General features: G+C 46.2%; 1 protein-coding gene across 1 annotated transcript in view; it reads right to left on the bottom strand.

Annotated features, from left to right (window-relative positions):
- Nucleotides 1-20,707, bottom strand: part of SPAG17 (sperm associated antigen 17) — a 183,998-nt gene that overhangs the window by 11,216 nt on the left and 152,075 nt on the right. Inside the window, exons 36-46 of the mRNA XM_054565090.1 lie at nt 20,508-20,690; nt 19,437-19,550; nt 18,842-18,887; nt 16,789-16,888; nt 15,999-16,046; nt 13,380-13,479; nt 12,543-12,645; nt 10,590-10,721; nt 5,828-5,964; nt 4,354-4,538; nt 2,366-2,426 (exon numbers count right to left, since the gene is read on the bottom strand). Of these exons, the coding sequence (XP_054421065.1) occupies nt 2,366-2,426; nt 4,354-4,538; nt 5,828-5,964; nt 10,590-10,721; nt 12,543-12,645; nt 13,380-13,479; nt 15,999-16,046; nt 16,789-16,888; nt 18,842-18,887; nt 19,437-19,550; nt 20,508-20,690 (1,209 nt within the window). The remainder of the gene's footprint in view (nt 1-2,365; nt 2,427-4,353; nt 4,539-5,827; nt 5,965-10,589; nt 10,722-12,542; nt 12,646-13,379; nt 13,480-15,998; nt 16,047-16,788; nt 16,889-18,841; nt 18,888-19,436; nt 19,551-20,507; nt 20,691-20,707) is intronic.

The raw sequence follows: 20,707 nt of genomic DNA, 5'->3' as shown, positions 1-20,707 counted from the left end.
GAAACCAGGTGCTATTTAGGAAGAGGTGTAAGGGAACTAAATACCAGGGTTCTGGAGGTGACACCGAAGGCAAACTTTCAGGAGTGCCCATAATTGAGCTAGTTCCTGAATGTCAGTAGTGAGTTTCCATCTACTGGCATCTTTGCAGATAAAGATACAGTTAGTCTAAGATATTTAAATTTAAGAGACTGAATCCTAGGCCTGCCCTGTCTCTAGTATTCCTCATGTAGCACCTGTGAGGTGACAAAGCCAGTAGAGGGGGACAGAATTAGTTTAAATGCCAAACTGCTTAGGTCTGAAAGCTCCATGGAAGAGGTCTGCACCAACAAAGAAGAAAGCTGATACGGAAAGAAAAAGAAACGGCGAGGAATGGGCTTCTCGCCTGGTTCCCTGGAAACGGCACTAGCCAGGAAACAGCGAGTTAGCTGTTTGTGTTTCTAAGCTGCCCCTCCAGGGGGCGGGTTAAAAATCAGATGTGAGAACAGTGATCTGGAAAATAAGTAGCAACTACCATATGGAAAGCAATTAGATACAACTAATTTTTTCTCCCATCTAATTTTAAAAATAATAGAATTGAACGTTTCAGCTTGCTCCACAGCGTGCCTGTGAAGGTGCGCCCCCTGGAGGGTCGCCAAGGCTCTGCCTCTGAGACCGGGGCCTGAGCGCGGGGAGCCCGCAGCCCGCAGGGATCGCTGCCGTCCGCGCCCGGGGCTGGAGAGCTGCCGCCACGCAGGTTTGCTCGGGCTGCGAGCGTTTTCATTCAGTGCTGGCAAGCCCCAAAACTGAACAGTGGCTAGATTTACATGCGGAGAAGCCTATAGATTATATATTTTTTGCCACAGCTAAAACCTACCATGAAAAAGGAAAAGGGGAAAAAAAAAACAAAACCCTAGAGTGAGCTTCAAAGAATACATGCTGCGGTTTTAGTACCTACAAAGGCTGAGCCAACAGTCACTTTGGCACTTGGCATAATCCCCACTTTAAATGAAAAAGATTCGCTAACTTCCCAGAACAGCGGAAGAAGTGCTTGCTTTGACTTTTGTTTTTGCTTACGTTGGGAGGATTCTGAAATCTTGACACAGCACAATGATAAATCACTGCAGAGAGGGACTCAGGGAATCAGGGGACCTCATCCCAAACTCTATCTCTGTTTGGAATGGCAGCCTGCACACCACCGGGTCAGAGCTGGAGGAGGGCTCAGAAAGGACCCGGTCTGAGCTCCTCTTACCCCTGAGGGAAGCAAGGCACTCGGGACTAGAGCACCAACCTCAGTGCGCTGGGGGCACCGTCACCACAAGAGGCTGAATGGCTTTTCCCTAAACCGAGCCAGCCCTTCGGCGTCGCCACATAACACCTTGGGACTCAGTGCTGGTCACGGGCGTGGGTGCCCTCGCTCAGAGCTCCCGCGAGCCCGTGCCCCTCCCCACCTGTGACAGCGGTTCCCGTATCTACCGGAGGTTCTCACTCGCGCCCCTCCGAGCGCCAGCCGCTGCTCGGCCCCGCCGCGCGCTCCTCCGCGGCCGGAGCACGTCTCAGCCCCGCAGCCGCATTCGCCGCGGGGAGCGCGAGGACAGCGGGCGGAAGGAAGGGAGCAGCGGAGCAGCCGGGAGGCGCCCTCAACACGAACTCAATGTTAAACTTTGCAAATGGGGTTCATTAAAGTTTGAGACAAGCCTTTGTTTACGTCACACTATATTTCTGAAATTATAACTTAAAGTAAGTGGCAATATACAGATTTTATACTAAACATCCCATTCTCTGGAACGTATCAAAGTCAAAAGAGGTTGACATTTAAACATTTGTATTTGCACAGATTGTTGGAGAAATGAGGCAGCTGATGAATTTAATATACTACTCCTCTTTTGTATATTAAATAATATACTTATTAATATTCTTGCTCATATCCTCTGGAAAATACCAAGAGAACAAATCAGACTTACATAAAAATATAAAGAATGGAATATTTATTTTTCCAAAGGATTTTTCAATGTGCAGAAGGATTTGCTACAGGATATCTTTAGGTAATCAGCTTCACAAGTGCATGTGAAATCATATTTAATTATCACAAAGGTATTTGTCATACAACTACAAATAACCGTAGTATTGGGACAAGTGGGGTGAACTTCAGAAATGTTTCCATAGCTGGAGGTTTAACTTTGTTTACACACAGGGTTTGTCTCATGGTTTTATGTGAAGTCGCATCAAGCCACATACTGCACCAATACCAGGAATCTCTTGCTTATGATACTAGAAAAAATAGATTTATACATAGTTTAAACTGAATGGATAGAATCCCTTCAGTGTAAATACATATGTATTCACATGAGCAAACAGAGACATGTGACAGGTAACACGTAGGACTTACAGGCCCAGGTTTGTAGGTCACTTTCAGTCCTGTGCTGGGTGGGGGCTGCTTCACCCTAAACCTACCAGGCAAAAGAATGGGAGTCAATTTATGCCATAATGAAAAGCCCAAACAATGAATGAACTGGGATATTATAAAATCAGGAAGAGGCTAACAGTCACGCTCCAGGAGCGGGGGTGGGGCTATATCATTAGGAAAACAGCCTATTATCCAATGGGGACAAGACTCCAGATCCCATTTCACAATCGCCCCTCCAACAGTTTTTGTCAGCATCACACAGGCTGCGGGGTGTCCAGCCGCTGTGCGCCTCGCAGCGTGGCCGCCAGAGTGAGCACAGGCGCCATCTGCCAGGTCACTGGGCCCAAGAATCAAGGCCCTTTGGGGAGCGGCGCAGCACGGGAGCCAGGCTGCTCCGTTGTGCTGTGGGGTTTGAGTGTTTGGGGAGCAGGGAAACAGGGGAGCTGGGGAACGTGAAAAGCCCTGTGCTCACGCAAGGTGCCTACTGATCCTTCCCTTCCTCCTGGTCTGTGGGTTCTGCCTGTAAGTTAAGGCCAGGAGTAGATTAAAATGCTGAGGAAGTCTCACCCTCACGTTGACCCCACCCCTGCGCCTGTGACCATCACCTTTGCTGTCTGCCCCACAGCGGCTACACTGAACAAGCTGAGGACTGAAACTCCAAAACAGATTCCGTACTGGACCGGCGGGACCTGCACGGAGGAGTGTTGGTGGCTCGAGGTTGACTCTGCATTTCTCCCCACCCACTTGTCGCCAACAACCTGAAAAACAATGCCTGATGTGGCGGCCTGGGTCTCTCACTGGCTTGTTTCTGAGGAAGCGAATATGATTCCTGAAGTGAGGGGTTTGCCTCAACTGAAACAGGACCCTGATCTTTGAAGTGAGGCACTCCTGGAGCTTTGCTCCATGTCTTTCCAAACCTGAGTCCAGAATCACAGCCATTCCTAGAGGACTAGCCACTCACACAGAGAATAACTCCAGTTGAAATAAACATGTATTCTATTTTTATGGGGGCAAGCCGCCCCATGTGATGCTTTAGCTGAAGTGACAATGGGACAGAGGGGGCAGTGTAACTGGGAAGCTGTGTTGGCACCAGCACATAGCACAGGCCCCCGGGGAGGAGTGGCTCCGCAGGCACGGAGCAGGCACGGAGCAGGCACAGCAGCCATGCGGACAGGGCTCCGCAGCAAACGGCCCCGTGGGGCATCCCGGCCTGGCCTCGCCTCTACGCCACCAGACCTTAAAGCAAGTTTCTCGGTTCGTTCCTTTGTGATAGTCTCTACAAGCTTTAAACTTCGGTTGGTCTCGACCTGGACTTTACGGACTGACTCTTTTCCTTGTCACCGAATGGCAGATGCAGTGTGTTCTCAACTGCGAGGGCCGACCGTGAGTTAAGATACTTGTTATCAATTCCAAGTTAGAACTTCAGAGCCAAAATGAACCTAATGATTCAGGTGAATTTTTTTTCTTTTGGCTTCAATTATGTGGAAATAATATAATTAAAATCATTCGTAGCTCATTCAGTAAAAACATGTCAGCTGATATCATAGTTGGTGGAGGATTTGAGAAGTAGACTTATAAGTTTTATGTGTTAATTACTGTACCACTTGTACTGTTTTTTGTTATTTTGGGTTTTGGGGGTTTTTTTTGTTTGTTTGTTTGTTGTTTTTTTTTGCTAGAGCAAATCAGGCCTTAAGTTGCTTCTGCCAAAGTAATAATTATTACTGGAAGGGCAAAAAAGCACCTCCTAATAGCTGAGGCTTGATAAATATTGATGTGTTGAAGAATGAATGAATGACTCAATGAACCATTGGAAGAATTAGTGAATAAATGAGTGAATGAATCATGTGAAAATTCAAGAGTCAGGGTATATTACAGTTCAGTTCAATAACATTCCCTGACATAGGTAACCAAACACAAGTCGCAGAGCAGGAGAAGGGGACCGGAACAGGCACAGGGAGCCTTGGCCTCACCTGCAGAAGTCCACTCCAACGTTCTTGAGCTTGACAGTGGCTTCATAGGTGTGCCCTTCTTTCAACACCCCAAACTTCACGGATGGAGGGAGAAGGTGGAAGCCAAAAGGGGATGAGTTTGTGTTCTTAATGGCAGCAGATGCCACAGAGGATGTTTTCACTCTTCCTCCAACAGAATCCTGCACCTGTGCGTTAAGGAACAGCAATAACACAATAAAATGGCTCTAGTTTGTGTTCCCACGATGAGAAAAATGTCCTGTCTCCAGAAAAAAATAACTGCTTGTCTGGGGAGAAAAGGAACATTTACAGTCTTATGTAACCCTTACACCATCATGGTAAGGAAGTATTTTAGGCTTTGTTTGAGGTTAAAGAAGCTCAAGTTTATAGAGAACTGAAAGCCAGATCCTTGGCTCCAGGATTAAGCAGCAGATTCGAGTTCCACACTCAACGTTGCCTGAGTCTAAAGTTTGTGCTCTTTCCTCTGTGCCAGTGACATCGAGCCTCAGCTCCCATCGGAACAACCTAGAGGACTCGCCAGGACCCCTGTTGTTGACTCTGACCCCAGAGCTTCTCAGTCAGAAAATCTGGGATGGGGCCCATGGATTTGCATTTATAACAAGGTCCCAAGTGTTGCCAGTGCTGCTGGGTCAGGTGATCACATTTTGAGACCCACTGCCCTGTGCCCTTGGTGTTCCCCAGATACGCAGCACTAACCTCACCCGGGAGCGCCACATCTGCAGAATCTCAGGCCCCCACACCACAGTGAGTCAGAATCTGTATTTTTAACAAGATATCCAGGTAATTCACGGGCACAGTAAAGTTTGAGAAGCAATCCGACCACGTGTCAGTTACATATATTGCAACAGATTCATAATGGCAATGAGCACAAGGTACCAGGAAGGTATCAAAGGATAACACCAAAACTTGCCTGGTGGGCCCAAGGAAGGCTTCCCAGAAGAGCTGAGAGAGAATCTTAATCTCAGAGGCACTCAGGAAGGAAGGAGCTAGATGTTTCTAAAGAACTAGAACAAACCAACTAAAAACCCACCATGGCTGAAGTACAGTGGGTTTGGGGCAAGGGGAGACAAGAGGCAAATGGGCGAGGCATGTAGCCATGAGAAGGGTGGCCAGTGAGACCCTTAGCCAGAGTCTGCTGGTAAAGCCGGCTCTCCGAAAAGAAACTTCATTACCAGCATCTGTCAATAACCATGGTTAAGACCTCTGAGCAGAAGGGGCTGCTGATGTCAAGCTGCCGGTGGTTTAACAGCTGGCTCCTACAATCCCTCCAGTGCGCCCCGTATGAGCTGGCTCCAGCAACGCACCACTCAGTTTATCTCTGGCCGAAAGGCCGTCCTGGTCGGGGGTGCGTACAGTACACAGCAGCGCATGGCGGCGGCCACTCAGCACTCCGGCCAGTCAGGGTTTCATGAAAGGCTGCCTGGCTCTGGGAAATTTGTGCGCATGTCTGTTTTACCTTTGGGAGAGGCAGAGACTTGGGCTTGGAACTCAGCAAATAGTGAGGGAGCCTCACTTTCTCCTTCCTTGCTTGTCCAGCAACATCCTGCAACAGTGACTGGGTGGGAATTTTCACGGGCACACACAGTTCCGGTTCTGTTAGAGAGAAAGTTGGAATTCCCATGTGGACATTTTATTCAAAGACTTCTGTGGTCATCCCAAAGTATGGAGAACATAGAGTAACTTGGGAAACTTTCTTCTTTCCTTTTTGAAGAGCTTATTTAAAGGAACAAAGGCTTTTTAAAAAAAATTAATTCCAGTGTTATAACTTGACATTTTACAAAGGGACTTTACCTCACAGCAACCCTATGGGGTGGCAGGGCAGATGCTATTAGCATCGTCTTTTCTAAATAAATGAGAAGAATCAGAGCCTAAGAAGCTGAATGACTTGCCTTCGATGAGCTGAACGTACACCGAGATCTTCAGGGTCCTTGCCCTTAAATCAACAAGGTACAAAACAAGAAACATTTGTTCTGAAAGGTTTCTTACAACTAACGTGAGCAAAATCCTGGGGATTTCTTTGGTTCAACTACTATGTTTATAGTTCTAAAAAACGGTAGTAATTATAGGTGAGTTAAGCCAGGGAATTAAATCCTGAGGTCGCTACACTTGGTGGGGAGTCAGCAAGAGTAGATAGATAATCCACACAGCTGCAGCCGTATGCGCTTCTCTGAATATCCAGGAAGTTAGAATAAGAATTATATTCTAGACCATTATATTTAAACATACATCCTTGCATTTAAGAGTCATCAAGACAGGAAAGGCAAGGGACCAGCATTTGAGTGTCCACTATCTGCAGACAAGCACCGTATGTGTATTGTACAGACAGCATCTCACTTAGTTCTCATAAAACCCTCTGAGTGTGGGCTGCGGTAATTACAACCTTGGTGTGCTCAGCACTCTCCCCATCGCCTGCCCACTCCACGCGCACTCCTACCACATGCATTCCTGGAGCCATGACATCCCGGCTCGGCCACGACGATGGGACATGGGCCAGGCACAGCCAACGCAAGCCTTTCACCGAAATATTCCCACTGAAGCTGACAGGGATAGACCCACCTTGCCAACTGGGTCATGGATCTGGAAAAATCAGGATCTTGGGCCTCTAAGTCATGGACATAGCCTGTCCTTTGCAAGAGAAGATAAAACCAATCAGGGCCAGGACGGAGGCAGGGAGATGTCCAGAGACAGGGGCAGCCAGACGCCAACTCGCTCCTGCAGAGCCGGTGCACCCAGGCCCCCCGGGGCCCTCCCCCACCCCGTCTCCGCTTTGCTGGGGTTGGGTTTTCAGCTCCAGTATACCCTGCCCCCTTTGATGTTGTTCAAAACAACGAACACAAAATGAGTTTCTGTTTCAGTTCTCTGTTACCAGTTGAAGAGACCTGACTAATGTAACAGTAGTGCCTCTTTTTTACTGATGAGCATACTCCAGTTAGACAGCTTGTCCATGACACCAAAAGAAGTGTCAGGGCTGGAATGTGCACCTAAGTGTCTCAGATTCCATGAGAATCACACTCCTCTTACTAGTGCGAGATAGTAGAAAAAAATATATGTTGGTTTCTGCCTCTGATTCCTGGGACAGAGCTCCTGAAACCCTTGTTGTTTCCTAAGTGACAAGAGCCTAGAAGCATCTTTTGTTCCAATATTTGTTCTTTGACCCAGGTTCTCCTAAAGTTCTGAACTAAAGTGCTGAGAGGGAGGACACCCAACTCCATGGGGACAGAAGCTCCTGTGCTGGACCGTTCCAGGACACATCCTATGTACCTTTTCATCTGTGCCCCTTGTCATATCCCTTCTTATTCAACTGTTTTAGCAAATTACCAAACTCCAGAAGGGGGATGGGGAGTCTAATTTGTAGCTGGCTGGTCAGAAGCACAGGTGACAAGCTGGACTTGTGATTGGCATTTGAGGGGAAGGGACAGCCTTGGGAAACCGAGCCCTAACCTGTAGGGTTTGTGCTGACTCTGGTTAGTGTCAAAATTGAGATGAATTGTTGGACATTTAGCTGGTGTCGCAGAATTGCTTAGTATGGGAAAAACCCACACACCTCAGGTCACAGAAGTGTTCTGTAGGGGTCATGAATTTGTCCTACACAACTACCTGGCATGTCCCAAATCCACTTGTGCATCATAATCCCCTAGGCTGATTCTGGAAAAGTAGAGAGTCTCCGGGCACATGCCATACATGCCCTATTTCAGACCAGAACAGAGTCAGGTCTCTGGGGACGGTGCCCAGCGATCAGTGTTCTAACGTATTTGCTCCCTTTGGTCACCATTTCTTACACGGGCAACCATTCTAATGGCTTGAGGCATCTTTCTGTTTGTGTTCTGACCGCGTGTGTTGCTGTTTTATGTGAACACACTCTACCAATCTGCGCTGTGTGAGTCATGTGCTGCGGAGTCGGCTCTGATTCCTGGGGCCCCTGTGGCTCAGTGGTGCCCAGTGCCCTGTCCTCAGCAGCCCCGTCCAGCTCCTGTAGACTAAGGCCTGTGGCTTCTTTCATGGAGCGGTCCCTCTCCTGTTTGGCCTTCCTCTCTTCCTGCTGCCTTCTGTTTTTACCGGTCTAATGGGTACTAATTCATTGCTCATACTATTATCACTACTAGTAAATACTGATACAGAATTTATCATGTGCCAGGCACTGCTCTAGGCATTTTACATATACTAACTAATTTAATCCTCGCCGTCCTGTGATGGGTATTTATTTCATTGTCCCCCTTACAGAAGAGGCCACAGGAGGGAAGGAGGGTTAGACAGTGTGACCCACGTTCCACAGCTACTCCACCAGGAGCCGGGTAGAGCCTCCGCTCGCAGTGTAGCTCGGTACCGTGCCGCCTCCCACAATACAGACAGGCGATTGATTATCCCACTGTTCCTACCCGGGGTCTCACCAGGAGTTGGGGGTTCGAGGGGCCAGTACTTGAAGGTCCTGGAGCAGGGGCCGGTCACCCGCGGATACAGTGGCTATCTGAACAGCAGGGACGCTCCCCCTAGTGGTAGCATCTGAGTATTACTGCTAGGCCCGACCCACCTGAACAACCTGTTTAGTTCCCTGCATCCCTGCTGAGACAGACTGCAGCGTTTATTCACAGTGACTGTTTTTACTTCCTCTCGGGGCATGGCTTTACTCACTTCCTTTCTGAGCCTGCCTTCCCTGGAGGTGGAGCATATTTCTCCGCCCCACTGACTTTGAGTTTAGCCATGCGAAGTGCTGGGACCAGGGCCTGGCTGTGGAAGCGGCGGTGCCGGCGTCCCGCAGAGGCCGGGAGCTGCGCACCGGCTCCCCTCGACCCGGAGCGCCCCACGTGGAGCGGGAAGGAGATGAGACGCCAGATCCGGCCTCGCTGCCGCGGTCTGGGGCCGAGGCTGCAGCCTGCGGCCCCCGCCCCTACAGGGCCGGATGCTTGGCCCGCTTCAGGGTTTATGCGATCTCATCACAGCCCACACCAGCAAGTACATTTTTATTTTACAAAATCCAAACCTCCGGCTCACTCTACTGTATTTCCTAAACATTATCTTGTACTATTACGAAGAACACTTTGACCTACTTATTCTGGTTTCCTGTTCTTTCCCACCATTTCCACCTTCAGGCTTTTGAACACTTTTTTAAAAAATTTTTTTATTTTTGTATAAAATATGCCTTTCCCTACCTCTGGAAGGCAGTGTAATAAAATATAGAGAATTAGAAGCTGAAAAATTCATTTTCTAGCCCTGGCTCAATCACAAATTTGCTGTGTGATTTTAGATCCACTTGGCCTTCTCTAGGTTTCAGTTTCCTCAAGTAAAATGAGAGTTGTCTTAGGCGACCCAGTCTTACATTTGAAAATCTGTGAAATTCTACTTATTCTTCAAGACCATGCCTCCCGGAAAGCTCTTCCCACAGCTTGTGTTAACCACTTCCTACTATGGCCTCTTTAAACATTGCTGTTTTTATCTAAATTGAATTACCGCATAGTGGAGTCACATGATTGTGTCTTAAGTCTAGGGGCGCAGGGGGTGTCTTTGTTTCAAATTACGCTCCCCTCCTCCAGGCCTCCCATCCGTCCCAGGGCTGTGTTACCCTGACGACCCCAAGCAGTTCTCCTTTACCGACCTCTCAGTCATCCCCTCGACTCGCTGGAGGCCGCGCCACCTTGGATGGCCTGCCACCGCATCGCTCTTGGTGACACCACCCTGTCCTCTGTGATTCTCGATCATCCCATTTCTTCACCTTGACCTCTTCTCCACCTCCCAAACTCCCCTGGCCACATGTTTGACCTCTCAGCACCCAGAGCGTTACCACTTTCAAACTCTCGTTTCAGGCTTCCCTCTGCAGATCACCACCTCCTGCTCTTCTAGCCGATGACTCTACCATATTTAACAAGCAAGTGTTCGACCTCATGGAGACCGCTGGTCACCTGGCACTCTCACCTGAAACAAGCAGTCAGCTCCTCCTTGTCCTGCTTTCCTGTTTCTCCAGAATGGATTCTATATTCTGTCATTATAAGCAACCCTTGGCAATCAGACACGCTCATCCTCCCAAACCCAACATACCCACCCATCCGCCAAAGCATCCCTACTGCACTAAGAAGCCTTTCAGAGTTCACGCTCCGGTATCCACGACGCCAAGATTTCCCTGGAGCCACCAACCACACCTTCAGCCCCCAGGACCATCTCTCCTACCCCGAAAAGGCATAATGCTCAGTGTTGAGAGAGAGCGAAAAAACTAATGACTGCCATACCTGCCGGGGAGTTTGTTAAATTTTTAGTTTGCTTCTGTTTAGGGGACTCCTTGATACCCACGGAGCTCTTCAGTTTGGGAAGACTAGATGTATTTGAGGATTCCTGTTCTAAAACTTCTTTTGGCTGGAGATCTAGAAAACCCAAAACAAATATTATAAAGTGATATTTTGGACAAGGAAACAATGATTACCAATGTTTGTGTTCTTTATAATGAACAAGGTGCTCACCCCCCTCTCCCCCTCTAGAGAGATGACAGAGGGGAGAGCTATTAGGAGGCAATGATTTTCTCTGCGTGAGACAATATTTATTATTAACAAATAGGACCGTAACTGTAAGGTTCTTTCTGAGGCTCATGACTACATAGTAGTAGCTTTCTTGTTGGGTTATGAAGCAGAGACCAAGTAATTTGGCTTTTATCTGAGGGGAAGGGAGGGAGAAAGGCAGGGTGAGAACACGAGAAACATCAGTGTGAGAGATCGGTTGACTCTCGTACATGCTCCGACTGGGGGACCAAACCCATAAACCCAGGCATGCGCCCCGACAGGGAATCGAACCAGCAACCTTTCAGTTCGCAGAACAATGCCCAACCAACTGAGCCACACCAGTCAGGGCTATAAAAACTTCCAATTTTAAATGCATTCATTACTGCGAACATTAATTCTTTATTAAAATGTATCCCTCTGAGAAATGAGTGCAATATAAAACAAATTTTAAATAAATGTATCCAGGGCCAACGTGTGTGGGCCAGCCCCGGCTGAACAGTGGCGGCTGCCCGGAGGGCTGTGCAGGAAAGCTGAGGCCTCGCCGCCTTCCACGGGTGGCGCGGCGTCGGCCTGAGTGACGAGAGCTGCCTGTCCAGGTGCAGGTGGCAGCACAAGCACCATCAGCCTTCACCCCTGACTTCTCCCCACTGTATTCGCAAGGCCTTGTTCCAGCCTTAATCCTGGCTTTGCACACTGTGCTTATGAGGTGTTTTCTTTGGCTGTTTTCATTCCAGGCAGCTGACTTTCTGGTTTGCACTACACAGGAGAAAATTCCTCTACCTGGGTAGTTGAACTACCCAGGGTATTAAAGGGAAGCACTGGCTGTCATTTTATCCCTAAATTCTTCAACAGCCGTCTCTCAGAATGAAGACGCCCTCCCACATATCCACAGCACCATCGCCGCACCCAGGAAAACTCCCAGCGATGCCCCCCGGAGTAGAGCCCCCCAATCAAACAAGTGCGGCTGCTCCACAAGATCGTTAGCTGGTTTTTCTCAACCCAGCATCGAAAGTTCATGTATTGCATATAGTTTTTATGCCTCTTTAGCCTGTTGTAATGTAGAACAATCATGCTTTTTCTTTTAATTATGCTGACTTTCTGAAGAGTCCAAGCCCATTGTCTTATAAAATGTCTACATTGTGGATTTGACTGATGGCTTCCTAGTGATTAAGTTCAGGTTAAGGATTGTTGACAAGAACTCTCCTTCGTATACTTCATACACTGCATTTCATATTGTATTCATCTGAGAAAGCACTTACTGCTAGGTTTTCTCATAATCGGCAGAAGTTTGATCACTTGGTAAAAGTGGAAGATGCCATTTCTCTCCATTGGAAAGACATTTTCGTCCTTATATTAGTAGGCAATAGCTGAGGTGATGCTTTGAGACCTTGTGAATAACCTGCTCCCCAACAACCTTTCATTATTCCCTTTTTAAATTATCCAGATCTTCTTAATGCTTTTAGATAAATTTTAAGCATACAGGGTGACAACTAAATTTTAGTTACATCTTGTTTTCCTCATATAAGTCAGGCAAGACTGACATACAGATCACAGTACGTTATATTAGTAGCTGTTACTGAGACAAAAAAAGAAAAAGGTGGTAGGAGGTAGTTATGGTCTAAGAGGTCAATTATTCAGTATTCTTCACTTAAGCATGTTAGCAGGTCAAGAGCTACATGAACACATTACCTCGATGAAGATCATATGTATTTTGAACAACTGTTTTGTTTGCATCTTCATCCTTCTTCGTAAAAGCCGGCAAATTTTTGGAAAGGGTGTTCAGATAATGAAACTTAAAGGAAAAACCAAAAGAATTATTTTAGACTTACACAGGGCTGAAAAGCAACCGTCACAAGCATGTTAAGTTGATAAGCAATGATCAAAGTCTTTTTTTTTTTTCTTTTAAGGCCCTGGAAATAAATAGTTGCAAACTAAAAGTTTCTCAAGAGACTGGTTAACTCAATTCTGCATTTTGTAAATTAGTCATAATTTCCTGTAAGTTCTTCTCAGGCAGCCTCTTATTAATAATAGCATATAACAGAGTTCTGAACACATGAAAATGTTCACTTTGCTAGAGTGACAATGCTTCGTAGAAAAGGAGTGTTTTGTCCCCACGAGCTCGTAATAGCCTGGTGCTATGTCAGCAGCTGATGGGCAAGGGAATTTTAATGAAATAAAAACTTGAAGAGATTAAAAATGGGATTTATCAGAGGAAAATCCTCAATAGGGAGAATTTGACATGAAAAGGGCTTAAAATAGATGGGATAAGGCAATTAACAGTGATAACTCAAGGCAGGGAAATAGAAGGCTAGTGATACATCGGTAGAGAATTTCTACTTACATGCAAGACCTGAAATTAGCATTTTCATATACTTGTGAGGATATGGATTTGAGGGTATTGGTTAGTCAGCTAGTTTGATGTAGAAAAGGAACAACTTCAGGAAATGTATGTTATATAATAACATATGCAACATATCAATTTTTAAAAAGACACTTATTCAATAGCTGTTAATTACATTCAATTACCTGAGACTGATACAACTTGCTCAAATCAGACTTGAAGTAGGGTGATATCTCTTTGTTCCTAATTTTGGTTAAATAATCCTGTGTATTTTCAATTTCCTTCCTGGTCGATATGTCCATAATGATGGAAAAGGAGACATAAAATATTAAAAATGTTATTTGCATGTGTTTTAGCTCTAAATCCCACAGAAAACAGGGTCGCTAATGGTAAAGCTGATAAGAATGAACTCATCAGACACTTTTTTTGACAGTATGTTTTGGTTCGCTTTCTTTTCTTGTCACATTTCCTACTTAGAAATCAAACTTTCATATAAGATAGAAAATAATGAAGCCAGGTGGTAATTTGGTTTTAGAGTTGATCTCAAAAGACGAAAGACGACATGGTTTAAAAGCCAGCTAGATTCGACTAATTTGGCTAATTTCAGTAGCAGTGGTAGCAAAAACAAAAACTGATACCCCAGTGAATGTTTATGAGTAATGTGATCAGTGATTACAAAGTAAAATAAAAGCAATCATGATAATCCTGGTAATTGTCTTTCCAATATCAGAACCCGATATGGGAGAGGCTATACGCCAGCTAAAAACTACACTTTCCAGCATATAGTCATATGCCAATGAGCGAGTGCCAATGAGAAGTACACTGAAGTTGCTGAACAAGGCTCCAGACAGCTTTTAAGGAGGGTCAACTCCGCTGGGATCTCTTGTCTCATCTCTTTTCCTCCTTCCTGAAACGTGGATGAAATGGCTATAGCTGCAGCATTTTGCAACTATGGGGGAACCTTGAGGGTGGAGGTCACATGCTAACAAGGATGAAACATAAAAAGGAGTCTGAGTTTCTGATGATGTGGCCCTATGTGCCATGGACTGCCCACTTCTGACTTCCCTTTTACATTCAGGACAGAAAAACACAACTTATTTCTTGTAAAAGCACTGATTTGGGGGGTTGTCTGCTAAATGTAGCTGAGCCTGCTCTTCTCTGAAGTAGTTTTCAATTTTAAGTGCTTACTGCATGCCAGAAACTTTGCAAAGCACTTTACATTTTATCTTACTGCGCGATAATTCTGAGTTACTATTATTATTCCCATTATATTGGTCAAAAAAAATAATCAAGGCCTAGGAAGTTGTGTGACCTACTCTAAATCACTCACTAGTAAGAGATCAAATCTGAAGTAAAACCCAGGTTGCCTGCTTCCAAGCCCTTGATCTTGATAAGTACACATGCTAGTCAGCAATTAGTCACCCAGCATGTGAGCTGACCGTAGATATTAGGTGATCCAATGATCCTCATTTTATGGATAAGCAAGGTGAGTTCCTGAAGTAAAACAACCAGCCAGCATCACACAATGTGTAAGTAACCAGGCTGGACTAGACGCTAGGTCTGCTGGGTCTAAGACCGGTGCCCTTTCTACTAGACGGCCTCTCTGGAAATACTGGCTGAACCAAAACATCATCTTATTTAAACAACTTTGATTTCTCACTATCGCCTCACGGAACGTATTCTTCAACCTATGGCAGTCAGGCTATTGCCTACCACTCTCTTGAAACTGTTCTCACAAAAGAAATCAATAAACCTTCCAGTTGATAAACCCCGACTCCTCTCCCCACTCTCCTTCCCGGCTCTTCCACAGCGCCCGACACTTGCTGAACGCCTCCTGCTGCCTTGCAACTTTCTCCTTCCTTAACCCTCCCTCCAGCCTGTTTTCCGTGTGGCCCACACCTTTCTTTCTAGGGCACGTATCTAATTACATGTTTCACTTTCTTTTTCCTAAACTTTCATTGCCTTGCTATTACCTACCTATTGGTTAGAATTTGAAATTTTAATGTTTCAGAATTCTAAAAACCGTGAATAAATAACACATGCCTACGTACACAATTCAAAAAGTCTTGAAGCGTATGCAACGCTGTCTCCTGACCTCCCAGTCTCCTTCCCCACAGCAATCGCTGTCACCAGCCTCTTGGAAACCCCTTCAGGGATATTCTGTGACACAGCATGTACCTTCCAGTTTGACCTTGTACACACGGGTCGGGCCATGAGACTCGAGGCCTTACCTCACCACATCTACAACACATTGCACACGGTGACCTCGCCCTTTTCATTAAGAAGCGCATTGGCCCTGGGAGCCGTCCTGCAGAGGGGCCCTGCGAATGGGGACAGCGGTACGGTGTATAGTGCCACGGGCTCAACCAGTCTCTCTGGCTTCCTCCATTTAAGGCAAGAGAGTTGGGGCTGGAACCATCAGGTAGGATTGAAAGGAAACCAAAGCACGTAATGCGTAGAGCCCATTCCCCAGGTGAATGGTAAGACTCCTTGAATGTTTATGACTCTGCTCTGCATGCACTAAGTTGTAGAATACTTACTAGTGTATGAAAGTGACCAAAGCACAGAGAGCTTTCTTGCTCATGAGAGGGAGAATGTCTAATGGTCAAGTGGGCATCCTCAAGGGACACGGACATCCTCACACAAAGCTGCATGGCCACGTGGCAGAAATGTGGAGGAGACCCAGAGGGCAGGCAGCAGGGAGTCTGGGTGAGGGGCCCTCCCACCCATTCTACTCCAAGACTCTAAGAACCCACAGGACTGGGCTTTTCCATATGCTTATGTGTACTTCAGGGTAGAATTACCTCTTTTGAGTTATCTTTTCTTTCCAGTGCTTTCCTGTTTCTGTGTGCCTGTGTGAAAGGAAAGAAAAGTATGACTGTGAACGGCGAGGCTGGTGCTTCGCCGACCTTCCACGCAGCCGGCTCTTGCTCTGTTATCTTAATTGGCCCCATCTTAGGTCACTTCGTTCCCAGTGTAAGGAGCCTAACTGGCACCCTCGGGTGTCCGGCTGCCCCTGGTATAAGTCTATGTGATACTTTGACATGTCTAAAAGCACATTTCTCCTTTTCTCTAAAGATGCCCCCTTCTAAGCTGCCCTATGTTTGAAGTCATGAAATAGGTCCCCACTGTCGTTTTTTCTTCTGGTGCCCCATGTAACCCTTCCGTGGCATTTCTCCCAATCTGTCACGGTCTACCCACACACTGGCTTCGGCTTCTTCACTGGCTGTTCCCAATGCCGCCCTACAAGCTCCAAGGTGGTACTGGCCAAGTTACGTTATTTATCACTCTCTGTATCCCGATCCCAGCAAGAAGCTTTTCACATCATGGGCAAGCCATAAATGTTCATTTGGATCAGTGAATGAATAAAAAAAATGCACATGGTTCCAAAAAAAGGGGCGGGGGGGGGGCATGCTCTCAGCTTACAAACAGTAGAAGAAAAACCACCAACATATGATAACTTGTTAACAGTGTGGCAGATGAAAGGCTGAGAACTCCTGGATGTGGTTACCCATACTTAGGACACCCGCATCTCTCCATTCACAATCTCTGCGTGCTTGACACTACTTAGAACACATTATCGGATCAGCTTACTTCCACTTCTTCTCAAAGAAATCTGCACCAAACGTGTCTGGCAGATCTTCTGGAGAAGTAGCCAAAGATTGCTTGAACAAGTCGGTTAGGTGGGCTGCAACTTTAAAAATAGATGCATTTAGCTTTACAGCACAACACACAAATAATACCCAATTACTCTTTGAGATAACTTTCTGAGAGCTTATCTTTAATCCATCAAGTGTTTAGTAGAAGTTCCATGATCGAGCTGTAATAGAACAGCAAACTGCACGCAGTATCCAGCAGAGAGCAAAGCGTGAGGTGTAGCAACACACCATTAGGGGAACCAGCATCATCTGACGTGCATTTCTTCGTATCTGAAGCACCAGAACTTAGAAAATAATGACCTGTTTTATCAAAATTGTGGGGGTTTTTTTGAAAAAAAAAAAAAAAAAAAGGATGTAAATCTAAGGCTATGCCTATATCACGATGGTTTTTTGGTAATTTGGGAAGCGACTCTCAGAGTTTTTTCCACAGATCGTGGTCTTGGTGGGATGTGAGTAGGAGATTAAAAAAAGAAACACGGTTTCACGGTTACCTGAGCTTAGGAAACACGGATTCATGCGAGGCTAGAAGTGTTTCGTTGCTGTGGGGCTTCTTCGCACTCTCCGTCAGGTAACGCACGTTTGGCTCTCTAAGGCAATCAGGCCTCGCCCAAACTTACTCTGTCCTAGAACTCATTTTGGGGAGAGCCGCCTCAGAGGCCAGTGCTTCAGGAAACCCTGCAGGAGCCCTGACTACGGGCCACTCACCCGCCAGGGGCAGCCGCAGACTCGCAAGACCCCATCTGACTCCTGCATCTGTTTGTTCGTTTGTATTTTTGCAGTTAATTGGCCCTTCACTTTTGGGCGCCCTCGCTATTTACCTCTCTGGTGACTGTTTCCTCACGCCAGAGGTTACAGAGGCCAATGCTACAAGGTGGGGCTACCGGATAAAGTGTAGGGCATCGAATTAAATTTGAATTTCAGATAAACAACAAATAATTTTTTAGTATAAGTGGGTCCCAATACTTATACACAAAAATTACATCTTGTTTATCTAAAATTCAAATTTAACTGGGCCTTTTCTTTTTTGCTAAATCTGGTAACCTTGACATGAGGGGCTGCTCAGATAAGAGTGACAACAGACAGACTGTAAGGACAGGGAGACCATGGAGGGTGTGACGGATTCTTTTCCTCACGGTCATTGTGAAGGGGCAGCTGCTAATCATCTTCAGGCACTTGTCAGCATGTAGGGTAATGTGACAGTTCAAGAAAAGAAAATTCAGATAAATAAAAACAACTGTGCCAGCCAGCACTGTGGGGGCACACAGAACACATCTGGGGGCTGAACGAACCCTGGGCTGCCGGGGTCTGACCTTGGTCACGTGGCCAGAATAGAACCCTCCAAACCACCCGGTCCTCGTTGCTTGTCTGCTGTGAACTATGAAACCATATGACCATTTTTGTTGGCACTGCATGGCAACAAAATACACTTTGTATTCCAGAACAAATCCACTTTGAATGAGAATATTTTCCAAGAGTAGTCCGCTCGAGCCATGTATAGTGTAAGACGAGGCGGGGTTTGGGCAGTAACCGAGCCATTGGCCGGATGCTCCGTGAGAGAGAGAGAGAGAGAGAGAGAGAGAGAGAGAGAGAGAGAAGTATGTGTGTGTGTGTGTTGTGGGGAGGGCGCAGTGTGGTTGATTCTTTCCTTCCTGCACCTTAGCTATGTTCTAAATACAGGTTAAGGTTAACATCAAACCCAAATGCCTACTTTTTAGCTTAACAAGTTGCCTAAACTTGTTACATAAAAGCCGAATCCCTACTTTTATTCAAAAGATAAAAGTTAAAGATGAATCAGAGGCAGTTTTTAAGAACCTCACAATTCAGCCAGAAAAAATATATGAATAAATAATTACAATATAACATGGCCAATACAACAGCAGAAATACATACACAGTACTTTGTTATCAGACACAAGAATGACTGAGAAGTATATTTAAGATTGTTCCTTGGAAATCTGCATTTTGCAGAACAATATTAAATGTACTTACCTTCAGTAACATGACTTTTTGTACTTTCTTCCATCTTAGGGAAAGACTGAAATAAAGATAAAATTCCTTAATGATGGGGGTTATATTACATATAAAATTCACTTTGTTGAGAAGCATTCTTTAAGTGTTCAACTTGATCTTTTATGAAAAGTACTATAAAATGAGTAACTTTAATGCCAATACAAATCTTATTTATTTTTTTAGTTATTCCTTTCACTTAACAAATTTCTAAAAATAGAAATCATTTTAAGGTGCAGAAATTCCTTTTTCTTCTTCCTATTTCAATCAGCATTTCCAAGAATGCCCAATTTCTCTGAAGAGAATACAAGCTTTTACTTAAGTGACTCCAGAGTTATTTGTGGCTTAAAGAAGAGCCTAAAAAGCATTCGGAAAATTCGATGTGTAAGGAATCGGGTTTCCACAGAAACAAGGAATTATAAGGAGGGAGGAAATGCTCCCGGAAGTGGCAGGAACAGCCCTTGCTGGCCATTTCTTTCCTGGAGCGTCCAGCACTGGGACAGCGGTCGGGGCGCCGGCGTGGGTGCCGGTGTGGGTGCCGGTGTGGGCGCCGGTGTGGGTGCCGCCGCCGCCTCACCATCACCAGCTTGAGGAGATCCGCGGCGCTGCCTCGCTCCTCCTCGGTCCTGGCATCCTTCACTGTCCTGTCCTGCAGCTCATCCTCTTTCTTCAGGGTGTGGTTTATGTACTCCTAAACCAGCGGACGAAAGTGATCAGTAAAAAACGAGAAATACGGGGAAGACAGACACCCCGATCATCCACATCAGCTTGGAGTATCACCAAAAGATTAGGGATATGTAAGTTCACAATGGCCAACAAGCCACAGTTCCTGGCCACGCAATCTGGAAAGCCTTTCCTTTAATATTTCAGCCAGAAAGACCTGAAGATTCCAAAGCAAAGCCTGAAGGGCCCTAGGATGTGAGAGCTGGACGAGGACCTCAGAGGCCCGGCCACTGCCTCTGCGCTCCAACGCCCCTGTCGGTGAGACGCGCCGCTGGGTTAGAGGGTCGCTAGAGTCCTCTCCGGGGGGGAGGGGAGCCTTTATCATCCTACCACTGAATGTAAGTTGCGTAGGCACGCCTTTGCTTCCAAAAGGAATATACTTTACTTTTTCCACAAATATTTGATCTATTTCCACAAATAATGGCCCCCTGCGTTCTGCCAGGTGCCGGGTGTGTAAGCGGAGTCAAACCACATTGGTCCCTGTCCTGAAGGAGCTCCCAAACTAGCCAGTGAGTTGTTACAGGTAGGCTTGTACAATTAACTGAATATTTACAAGTTCTCAGTCCACTTCCAAGAGCCAACAATATTTTTCTTCCATGGACAAGACTCAGATTAATGTGTAGTTCTACCTTTTCCCAGAGGTCACCAGGCTAGTTTTCCGTATAAAAGAAAGGATGACTCTATCTAACAACACAGGTAACAGTCGCTTATTTTCTCAATGTTCCTGTGGTCTCCATATCCCTTTACCTCATGGGAATCATGCGGTATTTTCGGCCTCTCAACTGCCTACCCTCTGGAAGGTTGACACTCGTGTGTTATATTAAACAGATATTGGTTAAATTACCCAATTCAGGTTCCTCAAGGAACCAGGAGGAATGATTGCCCTGTTCTGATTCTTCTGGGTCAGGTTCCCGGAGCCTGTTACCTTCAGGGAGGTCTGCAGCCTCAGTTTCACCTCGCTCGTTATGACCTCGTGCTGGATGAACTGGCGTATCTGGAGCACGCTCGGGCTCCGGAGCAGCGGGGCGGGGGCGCTCACGAGCTGCCTGGCCCCGCTGTAAAGGCCTGTCCAGATATGAGTGCCAAACGGAGGTCCCGGGGTTTTCTTCTGTTAATGAACCGAAG

The sequence above is a fragment of the Pteronotus mesoamericanus genome, unplaced genomic scaffold, assembly GCF_021234165.1.
Source record: "Pteronotus mesoamericanus isolate MK-2021 breed Mesoamerican mustached bat unplaced genomic scaffold, CSHL_Meso_final scaffold_99, whole genome shotgun sequence".
Classification (NCBI taxonomy): domain Eukaryota; kingdom Metazoa; phylum Chordata; class Mammalia; order Chiroptera; family Mormoopidae; genus Pteronotus; species Pteronotus mesoamericanus.
The sequence above is the reverse complement of the archived record's forward strand: the minus strand, read 5'-3'. Positions and strand labels throughout refer to the sequence as shown.